The sequence below is a fragment of the Oncorhynchus tshawytscha genome, linkage group LG33 (assembly GCF_018296145.1).
Source record: "Oncorhynchus tshawytscha isolate Ot180627B linkage group LG33, Otsh_v2.0, whole genome shotgun sequence".
Lineage (NCBI taxonomy): Eukaryota > Metazoa > Chordata > Actinopteri > Salmoniformes > Salmonidae > Oncorhynchus > Oncorhynchus tshawytscha.
In genome coordinates, this window is record NC_056461.1 from 11,989,043 (window position 1) to 12,012,037 (window position 22,995).

The window sequence follows — 22,995 nt, forward strand, 5'->3', positions numbered from 1 at the left end:
GTTGCTTATTGCTAATGTCAGCAGTGCTTTTGTTATTTCTGAAACTAAGGCCCGTGAAAAGGACGGAAAAAAATGCACACAAACACACACACACACACACACACACACACACACACACACACACCCTTCCAAATTGAAATCAAACACGCACCCCACAGTCTTTCTACTGTCACAGTGCTTGGTTAATCCATGTGCTTGTTTAAAAAGAGGATTAGGGGCGAAGCGCTCCATAATAATTAAACACAGTCTGACTTTCTATTTTATTTATTTATTTAACCTTTATTTAACTAGGCAAGCCAGTTAAGAACAAATTCTTATTTTACAATGTCGGCCTTGTGTGCTGCCCTATGGGACTCCTGATCACAGTTGGTTGTGATACAGCCCGGTATCAAACCAGGGTTTGTCGTGATGCCTCTAGCACTGAGACGCAGTGCATTAGACCGCTGCCCCACTCGGGAGCTCTGACCGACGGGACTGATGCTGTTCCAACTCACCTCTGACCTCCACTGCTCTCTCTGGAGGACAACTACGACGTCACTCATTCTGGATTCCCCTGGGCTTGGCATGGAATGAGGGATAAGAGGATGTGGCATAAAACAGCTCATATGGGATTGAAGGATGCACTTTATAGTCTGTGTTTACACTTACTGCCCAATTCTGATCTGTTTTTCCACTAATTGGTCTTTTGACCAATCAGATCAGATTTTAGTCCAATAATTGTGCAAAAGATACAGATAGGGCTGCCTCGGTAAACAACTTCTAAGATCCACTTCATATAGTCCAAAGATACTTCACGTATTTGATTGATGAGTAGTTATATAGGGATAATAGTTTTGGTGTATGCTTTTTGTTAACCTGCGGTCTATGCTTTTCAACTGCTTTTCAACTGCTTTTCAACTGTTATCTTGACTGTTGTGTACATTCCATCTCAGAACAAGAAAAGAACAAGCTGGCACTTAACAAACTTGTACGAGGCCTATAACCAAGCAGGAGAACATACATCCAGAGGCTCCTTTTCTGGTTGCCGGAGATGTTAATCCCGCGTCATTTTGACACGTGATGCCCAACTTCCATCAACACGTCTCCATCGCCACCAGGAGCGATAAAGTCCTAGACTACTGTCATTCTATCCACAAGCAAGCATACAAGGCCCTCCCCCTGTCCGCCATTTGTCAAATCAGATCATTTACCCGTACTCCTTCTTCCTGTTGACAAGCAGAAGCTCAAACAGAAATGACTCGTGACAGTAGTGCTCTATAACTATGTAATGACTCTATAGCTCGATACTGTATCACTTACCCCTATACATATCTACCTCTATCAATCCAGTATCCCTTCACATTGTAAATATGGTGCTGGAACTGACCTTGTATATAGTATGCTGACCTACTTGATCGTGTTCTTCTTGTTTATTATTTTGTGTGTTTTTGTTCTACCTTGTTATTTTTGTTGCATTACATTGTTATTTATTACTGCATTGTTGGGGTTAGAGCTGACGAGAAAGGCATTTCGCTGTACTTGTGCATGTAACATTAAAACTTGGTCGTAAAGTCACAAAGACCCAGCACGCACCCCCTTAGCCTGGTCTGTTTTTAGACAGAGAGAACGTGTGTGTGTGTGTGTGTGTGTGTGCGCCCGCTCCTGGGTTTTGTAATTCCTTCTTGTTAGAGCCTATAGGAGATTATACACATATTACATCCAGCAACCCAAACAACCCAAACCCACAACAAAAGCCTGACCGTTAACTTGGTAACAGAACAGGCGGACATTTTGTGAAAGATGTTTCAAACTTTCCCTCCCGATGCTGTGTGTCTGCCAGACCAGTTCGGAGACGGCACAGGCTTCTAGCACTCACAGAAAATGGAAAATATGCCACATAGTTTCCAAATGATGCTTACCCCTCTCCCCTTTCTCTCCTTGACTTATTCTCTCTCCCCGTTCTCTCCCACACTCCCTGTTCCCTTACTTGACTTGAGTCTGATTGCGGACTGCGGCTTAGAGGTGGGTGAGCAGGAAAACAAAGAAAAACACATTTGATTTCAGTGGCAGGGCCATTTAATTCAATTGGTCAGATTCCTGAACATTTCCAGTTCAACATCTTGAGTAAAAATGTACTTACTACGACTGTGAAATGTGGCTGTCTCACCGAGCTATCTTAAAACGAACGCTCTGGATAAGAGCGTCTGCTAAATGACTCAAATGTAAATGCAATCTTGTAAGGAGGCACGGAGAAAAAAAGACAGAGAGAAAGGGAGAGTTGAGAGAGATGTGTGTGGGGGGGGGGGGGGTCGGACAGAGGGGAGGGAGTTGGATTGGAATATAAAAACGTAAAAAGAGAAGTCTGGCTCTCAGCATTTCCTTGAATATCGCCAGAAAGTTTCCCGAAATAGGCTTCTGTCACGATTTCTGACGCTAGGGATTTAGAAATAGATCTATTTACCGTGAGAGAGAAGCAATAAAACATCAGAGAGAGAGAGAGAGAGAGAGAGAGAGAGAGAGAGAGAGAGAGAGAGAGAGAAAGAGGTGGAAATAAAAAGAGAGCCAGAAAGAGCGACGAGAGAGTCTCTATCTAACCACTACCTGCGGTGTGTGAATAGAGGAATTATTATGAACAATAATGTTGTCTGCCTGTGAGGCTTCCCAAGGAGGCGGAGCCTGCTCTGCACATACCCCTGTAAAGTGGCAGCTATGTTGGAGAGGTTCGTGGTTAGGTTGTTGACATTGACATGTTGTGGTTTGAGAGCGGGTGCTTATATTATGTTTAAGTACCGTACCGTGTGTGACTGTGGCATTTCTGTGAGTGTATGGGTTTGCTAGTATTACCGCTTACGAGGATACTGCATGGCATCATTTACAACGCCAATGTGATACAGTATCTAGCTATAGAGTCATTGCATAGTTATAGAGTATATGGTGCTTACCGCTCTCTCCCCTTTCTCTCCCACACTCCCTGTTCCCTTACTTGACTTGAGTCTGATGGGCTGCCAGGGGCTACGGCTTAGAGGTGGGCGAGCAGGAAAACAAGGGAAAACACATTTGACGTTTTTCTTTGCTAGTAGTACTATGGGTTTGCTAGTTGTACTGTTTACGATGACATTGCAGGACATCGTTTTACAGCGCCAGTGTGATGCAGTATCTGGCTATATAGTTATAGAGTACTGTAGTCGTGGCCGTGTTCTATTTATTCAACCTTTATGCAATTATCAGTCGCTCTGCAGGAAGAGTAATTCACCAGAATTCATTTTTATATTTTGCGTGTGCACGTGCGTGTGTCTGTTTTATGGATGTTTGTGTGTGTGTGTGTGTGTGTATTTATGTGTCTGTATGTGTTTGAGTGCACTTGTGTGTCTGTGTGCGTGAGAGAGAAAGAGACCCTCTTAGAGGGCGTTGGCAGACCGTGTCCCCTGATCTTAAACGCTGTCGTTTCCCATTGTCTGTGCCAAGATAAACCTGGGATAATAAGGCCCATCCCCTGGCAGCCAGGCAGGTAGACAGGAAACAACATTATGTGAAATGAATGGCTGTGGCCACAGAGGAGCGAGAGAGAGAGAGCCAATACAGACAGGACAGATGTGATCCAGCCTGTAAGCTCTCGGTCTTCTCTACGGGACTGGGACAGAGACAGGCAGTGAGGTAGGGGAGGAAGGAGGGAGGGAGGGACGTTGAGAGAGGGGGAGATAGGAGTGAGAAAAGAGAGAAAGGGTTGGGGGGGGCAGAAAGAAGGAGAGGACAGAAGAGGGAGGAAAAGATGTGGGCAGAGGAAGAGAGAGAGACTGAGGGAGAGAGGGGTGGATGGATGGATGGATGGGGCAATCTCTGGGTATCCATTGCCTCTGGCACAGGACTATGTTGGCAGACACAAATTGAATTTGTCTGTGTCTGATGGTGATTTAGGGATTTTCTCGTTTGGAAGTTAAACTTTGTGAAAGTTCAGTCAGAACTAATGGGGAACCGTTTACTCTCTCAACAACTGTCTATTTTGGCAATAAGTAACATATTGATCCTCCAGAAAAAGGGCAATATAGACAAAGAGAATGAATACAGAGACATAGAAAAGGGGAGGGTGACGGAGAGAATGATAGAGCGAAAGATAGACACAGAGGTGCAGAGAGAGAGTGAGAGAAAAGGAGAGCGAGACCAGGATACAGAGGTCAAGAGAGACCGAGGTGGAGAAAGAGAGGGCTAGCCACTATAGGTAAGAATGGGACGGGTTTTTGGTCCAGGACCTGGAAAGAATGAGGAGTTCTCTTCTCTCTCCACTGATGTCAGCCTTTGAACGGTGGCCATATTGCGTGACATCATCCAGAGGTTTCCATGGTGCTGCTGATAGGTTGTCCCAGGATGGGGGTGGCTGGACAGGGGGAGGAGTACTAAGGGGGAGGTAGAGCAGGAGAGGAGAGGAAAGGAAAAGACAAGGGGTCGGTAAAGATAGAGGGAGGGTTGAGGGAAAGACAGGGGAGGGCGGAGGTAGAAGGAGAGGTAGGCTGCAGGTATGGCGGCACAAAGGAGTCAACAGAGGCAGCAGGAAGGTAGAAACAAGGGTTAGGGTTGGGGTGAGACAGTATAGGGGGATGGAGGTATAAACAGGGACAGACAGGGGTGAGGTGTAGGGCTCCTGTGGCAGCAGTGCTGTGAGCCAGGAAAAAGCAGTAAACCACAGGAACCCATGATGCTCGTTAAGAGGATTCATTTCAGATTATTACAGTGCTATAAGGAGTTTCCCATGTCCTGTTTCCTCTTTTTCACATTCTTCACTTTCTTTTTGCCCGTCCTGCATTTCATAGCCTCTCGTCAGGTAAACATAACACAGATAGAAATAGAGATATGGGGATCAATGTAATTGCAGTTCCAGGTACTCCCTCTACAGAGACTGACAACTGACAGGTGAGTTAGCAGAATTCCTATCAAGAAGATTTGTCAGTGATAGATGGTCCGGCTCCGGTTCTCGTCCCGAAGGTCAACAAGTGAGAGGGGGAAAAAAACATGAAATGAACTATACAACATACATATGTTATTCCACTTGGTGTGCATGCAACTCACCCCATCACTTTTCCAGTGGGGTCAGTTAGGAGTTCCTCACACAGGTGCAGATGCCCAGACTTTGAACTCCTTTTTCTATGTCCTGTAGTGTGGGGATCGGTGATGTAACCAGTGCTCCGTCGGGACTCCACGAGGCTGATTGTTTCTCTATTGTTAGCCCTTATTGCAGAGCCACTGTAACAGCGGACTCTCAGTCGTGAAGCTGAAGTCATAACTCTAACTGTAGCTGACATGTTGGCTAACTTTGTTTTACTTTCAGGAACTTGTAAAAAAAGACCTTTTAAAGTATATTTTCTTCTTGTGCTTTGAAACAGTTAGCCACCTAAACGGATGATAAATGGCATCGCTCACCAAGGTCCTTAGAACTAGTCTGTAGAGAAGGACCAAAGACCACAGTGATGGTGGCTGAGATGGTAAAGAAGCAGACTTTAAGAGCCTCCGTAGACCAAGCTTATATACCCAGACATTACTTCCAATTATCTTTCTCAAAAACGTTTCTACACAATAATCAGAAAAGGCCTTCAAAATACATATACCCCACTGCAGTTCTCCCACTAGGGGTTGCGACCCCAACTTTGAATACCACTATTAGGTCCTCATGTGCTTTCTTTCTCAGGTACATAGTGTTTCATGTCTCTGTTGACCATTGAATATTGTCATGTATTTCTATGTCTTTTCGCAGTTTCTGAAGCAGTATAAAAGTGGAGTCCCCAAACGAATAGCTTCAGTGGCTCATACTTCATTCATAGACTTTCTATTCTCGGACAGTAGCCTGACTTCTCAGGTACGGTTTGACACGCATTGAAAAGGGATCAAATGAGGCTGAATTATTCAATATTCAAGAACCTTACTGTTTTGTTAGCTTACTTCATTCACGCTTGGCCTTCTCCTACGATGCCTTTTTGGCATATACTATGCTTAATTAACCCTGTGAGAACACACTAGCTGCTAGCTCTTAATGAGTTAATATATGATCCTATATTGAGTTTAACACAGTTCAGTCGTCTAGCCCCAGACAGACAAGTTTCTCCCCTGGATCACCGGGAGAATTTCCTTAATTCATGGCAGATGTCTGGGTTTCAACTCAACCCCCCTCACCCCCTCCCTCAACCCCCTCTCTCAACCCCCTTAATGATCGGAGCAGGCCCACAAGTAGAAGTGTGCCCTCAGCACTTCTTTTGCGGCTTTCAGCAAATGGCCAAGCCAAACATTCCCAATGTGCACCTCTGCACCACCTTCCCCCAGTGCTCCTGGCCAAAGTCATAGTCAGAGAGGCAGACTGGAAAAAATCCATCCATAATCCTGTGCAGTGGAGGTGACTCTCTCGCAAGAAAAGGGGAGGGGGGGAGGAGAAAGGGGAGAGAAAGAGGGGCAGAAGGGAGTGGATGGTACCCAAAGAGGAGAGGGGAGGAGAGAGAGGACCCAAAGCGTATCCAGAAGCACGACAGGAGCAGAAGGGGGTGAGGCAGTTAGGGGGGGGGTGTGTGGGGAGGGTGAGAGGGGGTCTGGTGGATAAATGAGGTGATAGACCCATCTGTGGCTTTCGGCAGCTTCACTTAGCTCTGAGAACCAGCCACTGTCTGGAGGTGATACTGTGTATGTGTATAAATGTGACTCACCACCTGGATTCGGTCTTTTGTAGCAACATTTGAATTTTTTTTTTTTACATTGGATACAAGTAGACTCAGAGCTACAAAATGGTATATCATACACTGCATGTTTGAGGAACAATGGGAAAGTAATTATGCTTTAAAAGTTGATAAACTTGTAAACTCACTTTTTAGAAAATGGCCTATGAATGTTTTGGTATCTTTGTCCACACCCATTTAGCATCGTTCACACCATCTTAAGCTTTAGACCCACCCATCTCGTTTCGCTCTCGGAGCGTTCAGAACGCACACTTGACGCTCCGGCCAATGATTTGTTTACCTCTGGATAACATGAACACAGCCTAACCAGCTCTGCTGGCAACAATTTCATTACACTTTTTTGCCGACGTTTACTGACACCGGCCATATTCAACAGGCGTTGTACATTTTAGCTTAAGACATGTAGCTTGCTAGGTAAACAATTAACCTAGCTAGGTAAACAACGTGTAAGATCACACACATCAAGTAACATTAGCTAACGAGCCAGCCAGCTAACGTTAGCTAGTTAAACAACAATGAACATAGTGCCAAATGATGTCATTACCACCCTGCATGAAGCTGCTGGGAGCAAACCAACCAGCTAGCTAGCTAACATTAGGCTGCAACTAGCAGAGCAAACGGTTCTGGGATACGAATATTAACATCATAAACTTAACATTAGCTAGGGAGCCAGCCAGCTAACGTTAGATAGCTAACAGTACACTTTAGCTTGAATTGAAACCACATTCTGTCAAAATTAGAAACGTATAATATTTGAAAATGTAGCTAGCTAATGCTAGACTATCTTACCCGTCCGTGTACATCATCATGCATGATGGATGTGTCTCCCTGTCACGGATGCCATGCCACTGTTGCCCTTAGTTTGAAGATGTAATCCAGAGACAGGTGTTTTGTCCATCTCTTTAGGTATTACTCTAATTCCATTGATTTCTCAATCGCCAGGAAGTGGAGAGCAACACTTATGCAGCTTCACTACACGATTCATTTGAAAAAATATGTGTTCAACAGGATTTCCCACACAGTCTGACCAGCTCAAATAGACAGAAGCCTTCTACATTTGAAGTTGGAAGTTTACATACACTTAGGTTGGAATCATTAAACTCGTTTTTCAACCACTCCACAATTTTTTTGTTAACAAACTATTTTGGCAAGTCGGTTAGGACATCTAGTTTGTGCATGACACAAGTCATTTTTCCAACAATTGTTTATAGAGAGATTATTTCACTTATAACTCACTGTATCACAATTCCAATGGGTCAGAAGTTTATGTACACTAGGTTGACTGTGTCTTTAAACAGCTTGGAAAATTTCAGAAAATGATGTCATGGCTTTAGAAATATCTGATAGGCTAATTGACATCATTTGAGTCAATTGGAGGTGTACCTGTGGATGTATTTCAAGGACTACCTTCAAACTCAGTGCCTCTTTGCTTGATATCATAGGAAAATCAAAAGAAATCAGCCAAGACCTCAGAAAAAATATTGTAGAACTCCACAACTCTGGTTCCTCCTTGGGAGCAATTTCCAAACGCCTGAAGGTACCATGTTCATCTGTACAAGCAATAGTACGCAAGTATAAACACCATGGGACCACTCAGCCGTCATAACGCTCAGGAAGGAGACGCGTTCTATCTCCTAGAGATGAACGTACTTTGGTGCAAAAAGTGCAAATCAATCCCAGAACAAGAGCAAAGGACCTTGTGAAGATGCTGGAGGAAACCGGTACAAAAGTATCTATATCCACATTAAAACGAGTCCTATATCGACATAACCTGAAAGGCCGCTCAGCAAGGAAAAAGCCACTGTTCCAAAACCGCCATAAAAAGCCAGACTACGGTTTGCAACTGCACCTGGGGACAAAGATCATACTTTTTGGAGAAATGTCCTCTGGTCTGATGAAACAAAAATAGAACTGTTTGGCCATAATGACCATTGTTATGTTTGGAGGAAAAAGGGGGGACTTGCAAGCCGAAGAACACCATCCCAACCGTGAAGCACAGGGGTGGCAGCATCACGTTTTGTGGGTGCTTTGCTGCAGGAGGGATTGGTGCACTTCACAAAATAGATGGCATCATGAGGTGGCAAAATTATGTGGAAATATTGAAGCAACATCTCAAGACATCAGTCAGGAAGTTAAAGCTTGGGTCTTCCAAATGGACTATGACCCCAAGCATACTTCCAAAGTTGTGGCAAAATGGCTTAAGGACAACAAATTCAAGATATTGGAGTGGCCATCACAAAGCCCTGACCACAATCCCATAGAAAATTTGTGGGAAGAACTGAAAAAGTGTGTGCAAGCAAGGATCCTACAAACCTGACTCAGTTACACCTCTGTCAGGAGGAATGGGCCAAAATTCACCCAACTTATTGTGGGAAGCTTGTGGGAGGCTACACAAAATGTTTGACCCAAGTTAAACAATTTAAAGACGATGCTACCAAATACTAATTGAGTGTATGTAAACTTCTGACTCATTGGGAATGTGATGAAAGAAATAAAGCCTGAAATAAATAATTCTCTCTACTATTATTCTGACATTTCACATTCTTAAAATAAAGTGGTGATCCTAACTGACCTAAGACAGGGAAGTTTTATTTGGATTAAATGTCAGGAATGATGGAAAACTGAGTTTAAATGTATTTGGCTGAGGTGTATGTAAACATCCGACTTCAACTGTATATGGCAGACCAATCCAAACTCCTTTCTCGGCATGTCCAGCCGACTCATTATCTCAGCCAATCATGGCTAGTGGGAAGGCTGTTGGCTTTTGTCACGTTCGTCATAGTTAGGAGACCAAGGCACAGCGTGATATGAATACATCTTCTTTAATTAACAAAGAACACTAAACAAACTAACCAAATAACAAAAAACGACCGTGACGCTAATACAACGAGTGCTGACATGCAACTACACATAGACAATTACCCACCAAACCAAAATGGAAAATGTACAACCTAAATAGGATCCCCAATCAGAGACAACGATAAACAGCTGCCTCTGATTGGGAACCAATTCAGGCCACCATAGACCTACATTTACCTAGACATACCAAAACCCCATAGATATACAAAAAAAACTAGAAAAGACAAAAACACACATCCCACCCTCGCCACACCCTGACCTAACCAAAATGATAAAGAAAACAAAGATAACTAAGGTCAGCCTTTTTTTCTCCTCTTTTTTTCGTGGCTTAACCACCAATGCTCGTAATTTAGCAATTGTATTTGTATTTACATATGGCATACACGTTAGTTGTTAAGGCACATGAAAGTTTACATGTTCCAGTTGGCTTTTCTGCCTAAAAATACATTTTGATAAAAAAATGTACGTTAAAATGGCTCTCCTGTGAAGTCATGACTGGTCACAAATGTTTGTGTGTCTTAAGTGTGTGTGTGTGTGTGTGTCTTAAGTGTGTGTGTGTGTGTGTGTGTGTGTGTGTGTGTGTGTGTGGTGGTGGGGGGGGGTCTGAAGGTGCATTTGACGGTGTATGTGGGTAAATGCAACTCTAACGATTTGTATATTACTGTGACAGTGTCTCTGTGTCTCTCTCTCTGTGTGTGTGTGTGTGTGTGTGTGTGTGTGTGTGTGTGTGTGTGTGTGTGTGTTTGTTGCTGTTACAGCTTCTGTGCCCATTTGTCTCCACATTGGTGTACTGTACAGTATGTGTGTTTGTGTGTCCCTTCGTCTGTGCGTTTCTCCCTCTGTGTGTGTTGATTTATAGCCCTTGCAGTGCAGTGAGCTGACCTGAGCAGTGTGTTGCTTGGTTAGTGTGGTCAGGTTGAAGAATGCCCAGGCAGGTGTTGGGCTCTGGGTTGGTGTTGGTGGAGGTCTGGGTATGTCGGGCAGCAGCTCTGGGTTTCCTATGTAAATAATGATTTGGATCATGCTGTGAAGAGCTTTGATGTGGGACGGGCAACCAGGTAGGCAGAGGTGGACCAAGACCTCCCATAGTCCTACCCTGCTCTCTTGGCCCTGCTGCCCACAATCTGACACAGGAGGAGAAAAACACTTTTGAAAAAGTTTATGTTTAACCTGGACCTCCGTTTCAAAATGTGAATCAGCCAATTAGAATCGCCAGGCAAGATTTTTGTCTTGGTTAACCGAGATGAAACTGCTCTAAGGAGTGACTCCAATCCACACTTTGGTTTTGGTAAGTCAAACACTTATGTTAGCATTTTTGGACTAACAACTTTGTTTTACTCTGCATAGAGTGTCTGAAGTTACACTTCAACACTGCTGTGATGTTACCGTCACACTGACTTTTTTGGAATACAATACTGATGGAAGGCCCATCTTTTTGTGAGAAATTACACTGGTCACTCAAAACATTCATGAAATATGTATTATTTATAAATAGCCCACACTTAATGATTTATAAGGACCTATATTAAACAGCTTATGAATGATCTTATAAATCATTGTTAAATACTTTAAAAAGTTGTTGGTAAATGTGTGAATAATTAGGTTATTAGCATTGATCAATGATCAATGATCAATAAATGATGAATAAACTATTTACTAACCCATTGTAAATGCTTTATTACGTTGAAATAATATACAGTTCTACCCTCTCCTGCCCCCACCTGGGCACAACTGGAACAGCACTGGTTAATGGCTGGAAGGTGGATGCTGTACAGGGCATGGCTTGATCTACTGATATAGTCTTGTATTTTGAGATACTACAGATTCAGGCCCATATACACACATCCTCTTGTCTTTCATTTGGATCCCTTCTTTAGACCTTGGACTTTTGCTCTCCTTCCATCCCTCCTCTCACATACACAGGCCTGCAGCCGTACCTTGAACACGCTGGATGTGTTTGTCCTGCTACTCCATGACTTACGGACACAGGCAGCAGTTTTTCCATTGAGGGCTGGCTGGGAGTATAGATCGTATTTCACCGTATCCCACAGAGATGCTGACAGGGTGGCTACAGGGCAGTGTGTGTGTGTGTGTGTGTGTGTGTGTGTGTAGTACTGTTATTGTCTGGATGTGCTCTGTTAAACACCAGTCTGATGGGAAATGTGATGCTTAGTTCAGCAGAAAGAAACGGTTCCCCCAGATCCCGCCATTCCCTCAGAAATAGGACCTGTAATTGGGGCGTCTCTGAATGTTCTGCCAGGGCTCTCCTCTACCGATCCTATAATCTTTGGTATTTTTATTTATTTTCTTGGGTTAAGCCAAACCACTGCTTGTCCATGCCATCTCTTGCCTGAGGATACAGTAGTGGCCTCTCATAGTACACTGAAGGAATCCACAACTACTGACTCTGCAAAGCCATACATACAGTACACCTCCATTGAACATCCCCGCCATTAGTTCAGCTGCAGTGCTAATGCCAAGGCCCACTGACATCATATTGATAAATGGTGGTTTGATGAAGGCTTGGTTAAGGCCATAGAAATAAATATATTGAAAACATTTGGTCTGCATTGAATATGAACTCTTTGGCAGCAGGCGATATAAGGAAAAATATGAGTGTACACCTGGGGAGTGTAGTAATGACATCCACCAGAAGTCTTTGTACTGCCAGTTTAAGCAACACTTGGCTGGGCCTTTCTGTTATAAAGAGACCAAGGTTTGCGTCCCGAATGGAAACCTATTCTCGATGTAGTGCACTACTTTTTGACACGTGCTCATAGTGCTCTGGTCAAAAGCAGTGCACCACAGATGTAGGATTTTAATTGAATCACTCTTTTGTTGCTGAGAAGTTTCCACTCGAAAATGTCTGACTTGTTTTGCCCTACACACTGAAAAATGAGAGTTCCTCAAGGGTTCTTTGGGAAGGGTGATGGTTCTTTATTGCACCATAATGACTCAAAGAACCCTTTCAGCTCTTCAATGTTTCTTTACTGTATGGAATTTGAACAATATAATATGGATGACCAAATTATATTTTTTAAACCTGTATGGTTCTTCAGAAAGGTCTACAAAGAACCTTTCAGATTGAAAAGGGTTCTTTATGGAACCGTTCTCCACAAAAGTTCTATAAAGAACCATCAAAAAAAACGGTTTTGTAATCCTTTTTATGGTTCTATATAGAACCTTTTTTAAATGGTTCTTTATAGAACCGTAGGAAATGTTTCTTTCTAGCACCGTACAGGTTCCATTTAGGTTCCGCTATTGTTACAAGCCAAAGAACCTCTATCTTAGAACCATCATTTTGTTGTGCGTAACGAAAATTGTATCAACCCCTACAAAAATGTCCATTCATTATTTCCTTGTTGCTGCAGAATTATTTTCCTGCTTATAGCAAACTGTCTCAAATTAAGATCCAGCATCAATACATAGAGAATAGGGTGCCATTTGGGACACGTCCCAACCCGGGCCCATACAAGGGAAATCAAAACCAGCTTAGTAGTGACAAGAAGTGACAAATGTTTTACTGTGTAGTTTGTCTTTATCAAGGGGAACATGGTATTTTAAAATGACTTGAGTGAAATGGTATTTGGTTTCCTTCTGGTGAGGTCGGAGAATTGATCTTTAACTGCATTGGACTGAATTGTAACTTTGTGAATACAGGACAAGCCACAACCAACGGAACATTTTGTGCTTTAAAAGACAAGCATAAAGCACAAAATGTGACCCTAGCTAGAAGTAATCTTTCCGCTGACAGTAAATCTCAATGGATGTGTCGCGCTTCCTTTTTTACGTTCTCTCCCACTGTCTATGGGGTTTAAACAAAGCTCACTTCCTGGGCTTGTGTCTTGCCTGGTGGTTACTGGCCTATGGCGGTAGACCTCTGTTGATTACCTTAGAGTTGAACCTTCAGCACCAGCTGGAACTGGGAGCACAGTATGGTTTACCACGGTTCAATACAGTGATGGTGACAAATGCCAGCGCTTTCTCTCTCCTCCCTCAAGGGCTTTGGCTGTCAATAGCACTGCACAATTGAACACACGCATCCGCTTTTCCATACGAAATATTGTAAAACGCCACAGCTTCCCTCGTTACCTGTATGGAGACGTGGGTGTATTGTGTGTGTATTGTGTGTGTTTGTGTTTTTCTATGTGGTGGTGTTCTTATTGCCCCGGCTGTGTTCTCAGCGTCTGAAAATGTATGACTAAGCGTTCCGTCTGGGTGAACTGAGGATCGCGCCACGTGTGGTCTGGCACCGTCCGGCCCTGGTACCCTGGGGGAGAGAAACGGGAGAAGGAAGCAGGAGATGGGGAAGCATCTAGTCACATCCCCCTGGCGCCCCCTGAATGGTCTCAATTTAGTTTCACTGCATTTTCGCTGAGCTAATGGGCAGCCATTTTAAACTTTCACTCTAGAGCAGCTGTGAATCAAACATACTCTATACTCTACACTATTCTACTCTATAGTATACTCTACTCTACTCTATACTCTATACTCTACACATGCTAAGTAGAACCATACAGGGTTCTTCGGTTTGTCCCCTTTTTGGTGCTAGGTAGAACCTTTTGCAAAGAGTTCTACCTAGAACCCTCTATGTAGGGTTCTTTATATAACCCCTTGTATTTGGTTCTACCTAGAACCCTCTATGTAGGGTTCTTTATATAACCCCTTGTATTTGGTTCTACCTAGAACACTCTATGAAGGGTTCTACTGAGAACCCTTTTATCTTTGGAGTATAGTGTAGCATATTTGTGTAGCATACAATGTATCAACCAATAAATGTGCATGCAAAAACACAAATATTAAAACAAACAGTTCTGAAAATCACCCAGCAATAGAGCATTCTGAGAAATACGATGTATGGCCCATCAAAGAACCCCTTCTTCAAAAAACAGTTCTCAGGATGGTCAAGGTTCTAGGTAGAACCCTTTGCCTTACAACGAACCCCTGTTTTCCAAAAATGGTTCTTCAGGTCAAAAAGATTATTGGTAGAACCCTTGGTAGAACCGTATACAAAGAACCCTTTTGGAACCCTTTTTTTCTGATAGTGTAGAGACACACAGACAGACCGATTGACAACTTAAGCACTGACACAGGATGAGTTTGGTCAACATCCCAGTTCATTCCATAAGGCTCTGAGAAACAAACCTGACTTGGTCCAACACTTTTCCATCAGCAACACTTAACAGCTTACAGATGGCTGTTTTTGCTTCAAATCGGTATCTTCCTGGTTCCAATATTGACAACAACAACAAAAAAAGATATGGGTTCAAATGGCACATCTATTAACATCCGGACAGCTCAAATGGCTTGGAGATCCTGAGAGCCTTGAGCGTGATGCTGGAGTAGCCATGGTGTGTAAATGGCTTGGAGATCCTGAGAGCCTTGAGCGTGATGCTGGAGTAGCCATGGTGTGTAAATGTCTTGGAGATCCTGAGAGCCTTGAGCGTGATGCTGGAGTAGCCATGGTGTGTAAATGTCTTGGAGATCCTGAGAGCCTTGAGCGTGATGCTGGAGTAGCCATGGTGTGTAAATGTCTTGGAGATCCTGAGAGCCTTGAGCGTGATGCTGGAGTAGCCATGGTGTGTAAATGTCTTGGAGATCCTGAGAGCCTTGAGTGTGATGCTGGAGTAGCCATGGTGTGTAAATGGCTTGGAGATCCTGAGAGCCTTGAGCGTGATGCTGGAGTAGCTATGGTGTGTAAATGTCTTGGAGGTCCTGAGAACCTTGAGCGTGATGCTGGAATAGCCATGGTGGGTAAATGTCTTGGAGATCCTGAGAGCCTTGAGCGTGATGCTGGAGTAGCCATGGTGTGTAAATGTCTTGGAGATCCTGAGAGCCTTGAGCGTGATGCTGGAGTAGCCATGGTGTGTAAATGTCTTGGAGATCCTGAGAGCCTTGAGTGTGATGCTGGAGTAGCCATGGTGTGTAAATGTCTTGGAGATCCTGAGAGCCTTGAGCGTGATGCTGGAGTAGCCATGGTGTGTAAATGGCTTGGAGATCCTGAGAGCCTTGAGCGTGATGCTGGAGTAGCCATGGTGTGTAAATGTCTTGGAGATCCTGGGAGCCTTGAGCGTGATGCTGGAGTAGCCATGGTGTGTAAATGTCTTGGAGATCCTGAGAGCCTTGAGCGTGATGCTGGAGTAGCCATGGTGTGTAAATGGCTTGGAGATCCTGAGAGCCTTGAGCGTGATGCTGGAGTAGCCATGGTGTGTAAATGGCTTGGAGATCCTGAGAGCCTTGAGCGTGATGCTGGAGTAGCCATGGTGTGTAAATGTCTTGGAGATCCTGAAAGCCTTGAGCGTGATGCTAGAGTAGCCATGGTGTGTAAATGTCTTGGAGATCCTGAGAGCCTTGAGCGTGATGCTGGAGTAGCCATGGTGGGTAAATGGCTTTAGCAGGGCACTTCATCTGGAAGACAAAGAGTCCTAGTTGGCTTCCCTTTCATCCACCAGGAAGACAGACACCAGCCAGAAGACATCAGGAAACAATATTGGACTGTGGGGTTGTGCATGTAGAGAATCACTACGCACATGCAAAGTAATGCTAGAGACCTTCAGATGAATGCTGCAAACTGTTGTTAGTTGCACCACAAGTGACAAATACTCTCTGTAAGTAATAAAGATTCTTCATGCATGGAGAATCAGACGTGGAAAAACAAAAGTGTTTTTCAGTCATTTCAAACAGCTGGCAGATGGAGTTAATGAAAGACTGAAAGGTTGGCGTGCCTATGCATACATATTTGGATGTGTACATACTGATTAAAAACATGATTTGAATGCATTTGTGAGGAAATGTTACTACGTGTGGTTTAGAGCAGTGTTAAACATGTTAAATCATGGTTTGTGTGTTCTTTAAAAAAAAAAATCTTTGTTGATTTCTTGATATGTGTTGTTAGTGCTGGCTTGGGAAGTGTATTGTGTAGTTGAGGTACAAGTCTTGTCAAGGATTTAACATATAGTATAACACTCACACCCAACTCCCTATGCAGCCTGGTGATCCTGCTGAACCGCTCGCTCTCTCTTTCTCACCCTTCCTCTCTCTCTGCAAACCACCATGTTCATTAGATATATGTGCAAGAGCAGTTCAGCCCATGTTGTCTCCATACACTGTCAGAAAAAGGGTACGTTAGGGTACGGTATTGTTCTCGGGGCTACAAAAAGATCAATACACATAGTGTACCGTCAGAAGTACACATATAATCTCACATTGTAATGTTCGGTAACCTTTTAGGGTACATGATGCAATTGTAAGACACACTGTATAAATCACAAAATTGGCTGTCACTCCCAAACAGAAGACAACTGCATTGGTACCAATTTATCTTTTCAATCGATCAACTTAAATGTCCCTGTATATATTAAGGAACACATAACTTTACAACACTCACACTACTCCTTTCGCAGTTGAGCCTCTGCATCCCCCAAAATTTGACCAACGTCAAAACAATTTATCTTTCGTCTCTCTGTTTTCATAATTCGCAGCTAGCTGTATCTACCCGACAGGAGAAATCATCAGAGCGAGGGAAACGGCGCCCCTCTGTCTCAGTATGTGTAGCCCATGTATCTGATGCTGTCTGGACAAAAAGAGTATGACATGTTGCCGCCGTAGCACTTGATTGATTGATGCCAGTAAGCATTTGGTCGCCGTTGATAAAAAATACATTTAAAAAAAGATCATTTAAAAAAAACTGTGGGTGTTCCTGGCACAGAAAAACACCCCCCAAGGGAGGCCTGTTTGGATTTGGCATCACACCAATCAAATCCAATTTAAAACAAAATGTCATTGTCCAAAAATTATGATGTTTTTGGTCTGCTTGTGACCTGTTGTGTCCTGCAGTAGCTAAATTTGCCCTTTCCTAAGCCATGAACAAAGACGGACGGCCAACCGGTGACTTTAAAGCATCTCAGTGGCCAATACATAGCATCAGCTATCCAGCATTTACAGTATATACATCATCCTTGACCTCGTTCTTGCAGTCTATGTTCAGCCTGCAGGACGCTCTGCAAGACATATTTTCATTGAGTTCACGGTTGACCGCTGTCTTTTTAGGGGTTTGTTTATTTATTTATTTAAAAATAATAATAATTTTACATCACTTTTCACTTCCTTTTTCCTGTGTGTTTCCAGGGAGACATCCAGCAGCTGATGATTGTAGCCGATCACCGTGCTGCGTATGATTACTGCGAGCACTACAGCCCCGACTGTGAGGTCCCTGTCCCAGAGCAGCCCCAGGCACAGGACCCCAACACAGATGAATACGTGAGTCACTTCATCAACTCTCCACCATCCTGTTTCCTATCCATGTTTACAGTATGATTAGAGTCTGTTTTATATACTCTATCCTTCCTTTCAGGTGAGTCTCTCTCTTCTCATGTCTCAGGGTCATTATCTTCAGGTGGAAGCCTACTTGCTGTGTCGGCTTGAGAAGTTTAACAAGAAGATGATGCACTTTTTAATAAAGTGCTCATTTTTTTGACAGTCAGAGGTTAAGGGCAACTATCGGTCAGGGTGGGTCCTTCAAATCAAATCAAATAGTATTGGCCACATACACATGGTTAGCAGATGTTAATGTGAGTGTAGCGAAGTGCTTGTGCTTCAAGTTCCGGCAGTAATATCTAACAAGTAATCTAACAATTTCACAACAACTACCTTATACACACAAGTGTACAGGAATGAATAAGAATATGTACATATAAATATGTGGATGAGCAATGGCCGAACGGCATAGACAAGATGCAGTAGATGCTATAGGGTACAGTATATACATATGAGATGAGTAATGTAGCGTATGTAAACATTATAAAAAGTGGTATTGTCTAAAGTGACTTGATATATTTATTACATCCAATTTTTTATCATTAAAGTGGCTAGAGTTTTGAGTCAGTATGTTGGCAGCAGCCACTCAATGTTAGTGATGACTGTTTAACAGTCTGATGGCCTTGAGATAGAAGCTGTTTTTCAGTCTTCCGGTCCCAGCTTTGATGCACCTGTACTGACCTCGCCTTCTGGATGATAGCGGGGTGAACAGGCAGTGGCTCGGGAAGTTGTTGTCCTTGATGATCTTTTTGGCCTTCCTGTGACATCGAATGGTGTAGGTATCCTGGAGGGCAGGTAGTTTGCCCCCGGTGATGCGTTGTGTAAACCTCACTACTCTCTGGAGAGCCTTGCAGTTGTGGGCGGAGCAGTTACCGTACCTGGCGGTGATACAACTCGGCAGGATGCTCTCGATTGTGCATCTGTAAAAGTTTGTGAGGTTTTTTGGTGACAAGGCAAATTTCTTCAGCCTCCTAAGGTTGAAGAAATTCTTCACCACGATGTCTGTGTGGGTGAACCATTTCAGTTTGTCCGTGATGTGTACGCCGAGGAACTTTCCACCTTCTCCACCACTGTCCCATGTGGATAGGAGGGGTGCTCCCTCTACTGTTTCCTGAATTCCACGATCATCTCCTTTGCTTTGTTGATGTTGAGTGAGAGGTTATTTTCCTGACACCACACTCTGAGGGCCCTCACCTCCTCCCTGTAGGCCGTTGCGTTGTTGTGATTGCGTCATCTGTGGACCTATTGGGGTGGTAAGCAAATTGGAGTGGGACTAGGGTATCAGGTAGGGTGGAGGTGATATGATCCTTGACTAGTCTCTCAAAGCACTTCATGATGACGGAAGTGAGTGCTACGGGGCGATAGTCGTTTAGCTCTGTTACCTTCGCTTTCATTGGGAACAGGAACAATGGTGGCCCTCCTGAAGAATGTGGCAACAGCAGACTGGGATAGGGATTGATTGAATATGTCCGTAAACACACCAGCCAGCTGGTCTGCACGTGCTCTGAGGACGCGGCTAGTGATGCCGTCTGGGCTGGCAGCTTTGCGAGGGTTAACACGTTTAAATATTTTACTCACGTTGGCTGCGGTGAAGGAGAGTCCGCAGGTTTTGGTAGCGGGCTGTGTCGGTGGCACTGTGTCCTCAAAGCGAGCAATGAAGTTGTTTAGTTTGTCTGGGAGCAAGACATCGGGGTCCGCGACGAGGCTGGTTTTCTTTTTGTAGTCCGTGATTGACTGTAGACCCTGCCACATACCTCTCGTCTGAGCCGTTGAATTGCGACTCTACTTTGTCTCTTTACTGACCGCTTGTTTGATTGCCTTTCGGAGGGAATAGCTACACTGTTTGTATTCGGTCATGTTTCCGGTCGCCTTGCCCTTTAGGGCCTTAGGACGAGTTCCTGATTTAGAATAATATAAAAGCTAACCAATGAAGCTCTAAACCAGCTCCAGGTTCTGTGCATTCTATCAAACACCTTCATATACCCTGAGGCGTGGTATTCCCTGATTTACCCTAATCCCTTTATCCATAAGCAGCTCTTTGATTAGGGATCAGGTAGTGTCGGTTGGACAAACTGCTGGAAAGAAAAAAAAAGCTGCATGGCTGAGGGGGAAAACGCTGAAGTTTGCCAGAGAGAAAGTGCTGACTGCTGGGGAAACCAACAGGGTTGAATATGCTATGCAGTGATATTGTAGATAAAATATGCAGGAATGGCAGAGTACTTGCCTAGGCCTGTATCTCTATGCGCTATGCTGAATGGAGATTGTCCTTCTTCAGTATCTGCCCCCATTCTATTAAACATCTCTGCTTTCGTACCTTGGTGTGGTGAGGCTTGATCCTTTGGAGGAGAAGGACATTCATTCAAGAAGCTAACCAACCACGCCCATGGACTCATTCCAGTTGAAATGGTGATCTCACCTTTTTAATGGATGGGGAGTAGTCAGGGAGAGAACCAGAACCATAGTGTGCCCAATCACAGCTCTTGTACCTGGTCGCTTAGGGTCCCCGGCCACTAGGGAAATCGGTCGGGGTCTCAACTTACTGTTGAGGGTTAGAATAGTAGAATACAGAAGGTGCAAGTTGGAAATTTGGTTGGTTTTGTCAGAAACTGACAGTCACTCACCTAGCCATTTCAGCTAACCATTTTTTGATTGGTAAATTAGTCTAGCCAGTTATCTAAACTGGCAAAATGGGTAGAATCTTATGAAATTTGCTTTAATTACTGCAGACATTTCTCTCTGCCCCATGGCAAAATTAGTCAAATTGCATGACAGTTGTTATAAAATTGCAAAAGAAATTCTCCGGCCCATGGCAAAATGTGTAGAATTGCAGGGAATTAACTTTAAAATGTTCTATTTTCTCTCTTCTGTCAAGAGGGGGGCCCCGACCAAATCATATTACAATAATAAGGCTAATATGGAGAAGAGCTCACAGATCAAATAAACTGAGAGGCACTGATGCAACTAGGTCCACCACTCCTCTCAGTACATCATCAGGATGAGCTCTATGACAGAGAGCTTTATGGCATGCAATCATTCGGTACATTGCACCGCCATATGCAAGTAAAGTAAGCTTGCATAAACTGGAAGTGAACCCCACTACCAGCTCCAGGTTCTGTGCATTCTATCAAACACCTACCCGCCCTTCTTAAACACCGTCACTCCTGATCTCCCTTGTACCACCTCATCCCATTGTACCCTCTTAGAACCTTCCAACCCGCTCACCCCCCAACCCGCAGCGGTATCTAGGTACAGGGTGGGGCAATTCGGGGGAGTTGTGTTTTGGGAAAGTAGAGAAATGCAGAGGTTAAAAAATACCCCGAAGTACACAGCAACATGCCCTCGACCTGTTAAGATCTGGGACGGCTTCATTTAGACACCAGTGGAAAAGTGATCTATTATCCATCAGTGACATGCATGAACACAGAAGAGTAGGGCCGCTGAGGCTTAGGAGGGAGAGAGAGGTCAGATATGGGTCAGATTGACATTCCTGGAAAGGTTTCCGGAAAAAAAGGGTCGCCATAACGCACACCCTCTCGTGTATTATTGCTAGCTGTGGTGTTGTGCTAGCCATGGTGTTGTGCTAGCCGTGGTGTTGTGCTCAATAGCACCACTGCTGGAACACACTTTTGACCAATCCGATTGCTTGGCCGGAACTAACCGTTTCATAATCCCCTGTATTGTATAGAACACAGAGGAGGACAGCTATTACTATGAGTATCCTTACTATGAGGACACGGATGGGAAGCCTTCTGAGACTGAGACAGACGAAGCAGCTGGACCTGTCACGGAAGACGTAAAGGTACTGTCCTCTGTCCCCCGTCTCTCTCCAGTTTAGTATGGTGGGTTGTGGGACTCCCACCCTCCCCCCATCCTCATCCATTCTCTTATTACGTAGTGATTGTTGTTGAGGATTGCTGTTGATGCTAGCTGAGTATGCCTTCTTGGCCAGATATGCCTTTGTAAAGCATTCCTTTATCTCAATGGTTTAAAACTGAGGTTAATGAAAATGAATGACGTTAAACAAAGCCGTTGTTAATGCCAGTTGTATAAGCTACAGTGGTTCCTCCTAACATTGCGTTGTTCTTCTCTCCAGGTGTCCGTGCCAGAGAGCGGCCGTGTCGTCACCTCCGTCAAAGAGGTAGTGTCATCTGTAAGGGAGACAGCCAGTCAGGGAGCCGAGGGCAAAGTGTTGACCAGTACCGCCAATGCTGAAGCTGCCGCTGCTGCTGGAGCTGGGGAGGATACCAGCCGTTACGACAACTATGATACGGAAGGCTACGGCAACTACGAGACGTACTACGACGAGTCCACGGCCCTGCCCGACGTCGCTCGCAGGGTCACCATCAGCAGTAGCAGCATGGGGACGGGCGCAGGGGTGGAGCTGGACTTGGGGTCAAAGGTTGACCTGGGCACGGGGGCGGAGATTGAGAAGGTCATCACCACTAGTGGAGGATTCACCATGACACGCAACAGGACCTCAGTGAGTTATCATTATCGTCACAAAAAAAAATGCTGGATTAAAAACAACCAAATTTGTGTAAATACTGGATACACGTTGGGTTATTTTGACACAGACAGTTGGGTCACTCAGTTGGGCTGTTGGGTTATTGATGCTGGGTTGGGTCAGAGCTGGGTCAGATCAGAAGACTGGAGGAGTGGCTTAGTAGGCGCGTGGCATTCGGATAGTTATTTTTGGCTACCCGTGAGCGTAAATGTCATTCCGGTTCATCTGTTCTGTTGTAATGTTATCTGTCTGTTGAGCTCTGACACTTTTGTAGCGTTTGTGAGGCTTTCCCAAGACTATAAGTTTCTCAAGTGCCTAGGCATGTCCCAATGTTGGGAGAGTTACCACTGTTTTAATGTTTATTCTAATAATGTTATTAATGTTATATTAGAATATGTAATGTGCAGTGAATATGAATGACATTTACTCTCACTGGTGGCCAAAAATAACTATCTGAAAGCCACACTGCCAACAGGCCATGCCTCCTGAAAGTCATCTTATTTCCCAAACATGGCTTAATTTATTACTTGGGTTTATATTCACTTTCATGCTTGGTTGATCAGTGTTATAGGCCCACAGGGTTTCCAAAAATCGGTCCTGGAGCCCGCATTGGGTGCACGTTTTGTT

General features: G+C 44.2%; 1 protein-coding gene across 3 annotated transcripts in view; it reads left to right on the forward strand.

Annotated features, from left to right (window-relative positions):
- Positions 1-22,995, forward strand: part of LOC112230892 (collagen alpha-1(V) chain) — a 127,192-nt gene that overhangs the window by 49,892 nt on the left and 54,305 nt on the right. For all 3 annotated transcript variants that reach the window (XM_042311160.1, XM_042311161.1, XM_042311162.1), the window contains exons 5-7: positions 17,676-17,807; positions 21,550-21,663; positions 21,958-22,344. In XM_042311160.1, the coding sequence (XP_042167094.1) occupies positions 17,676-17,807; positions 21,550-21,663; positions 21,958-22,344 (633 nt within the window). The remainder of the gene's footprint in view (positions 1-17,675; positions 17,808-21,549; positions 21,664-21,957; positions 22,345-22,995) is intronic.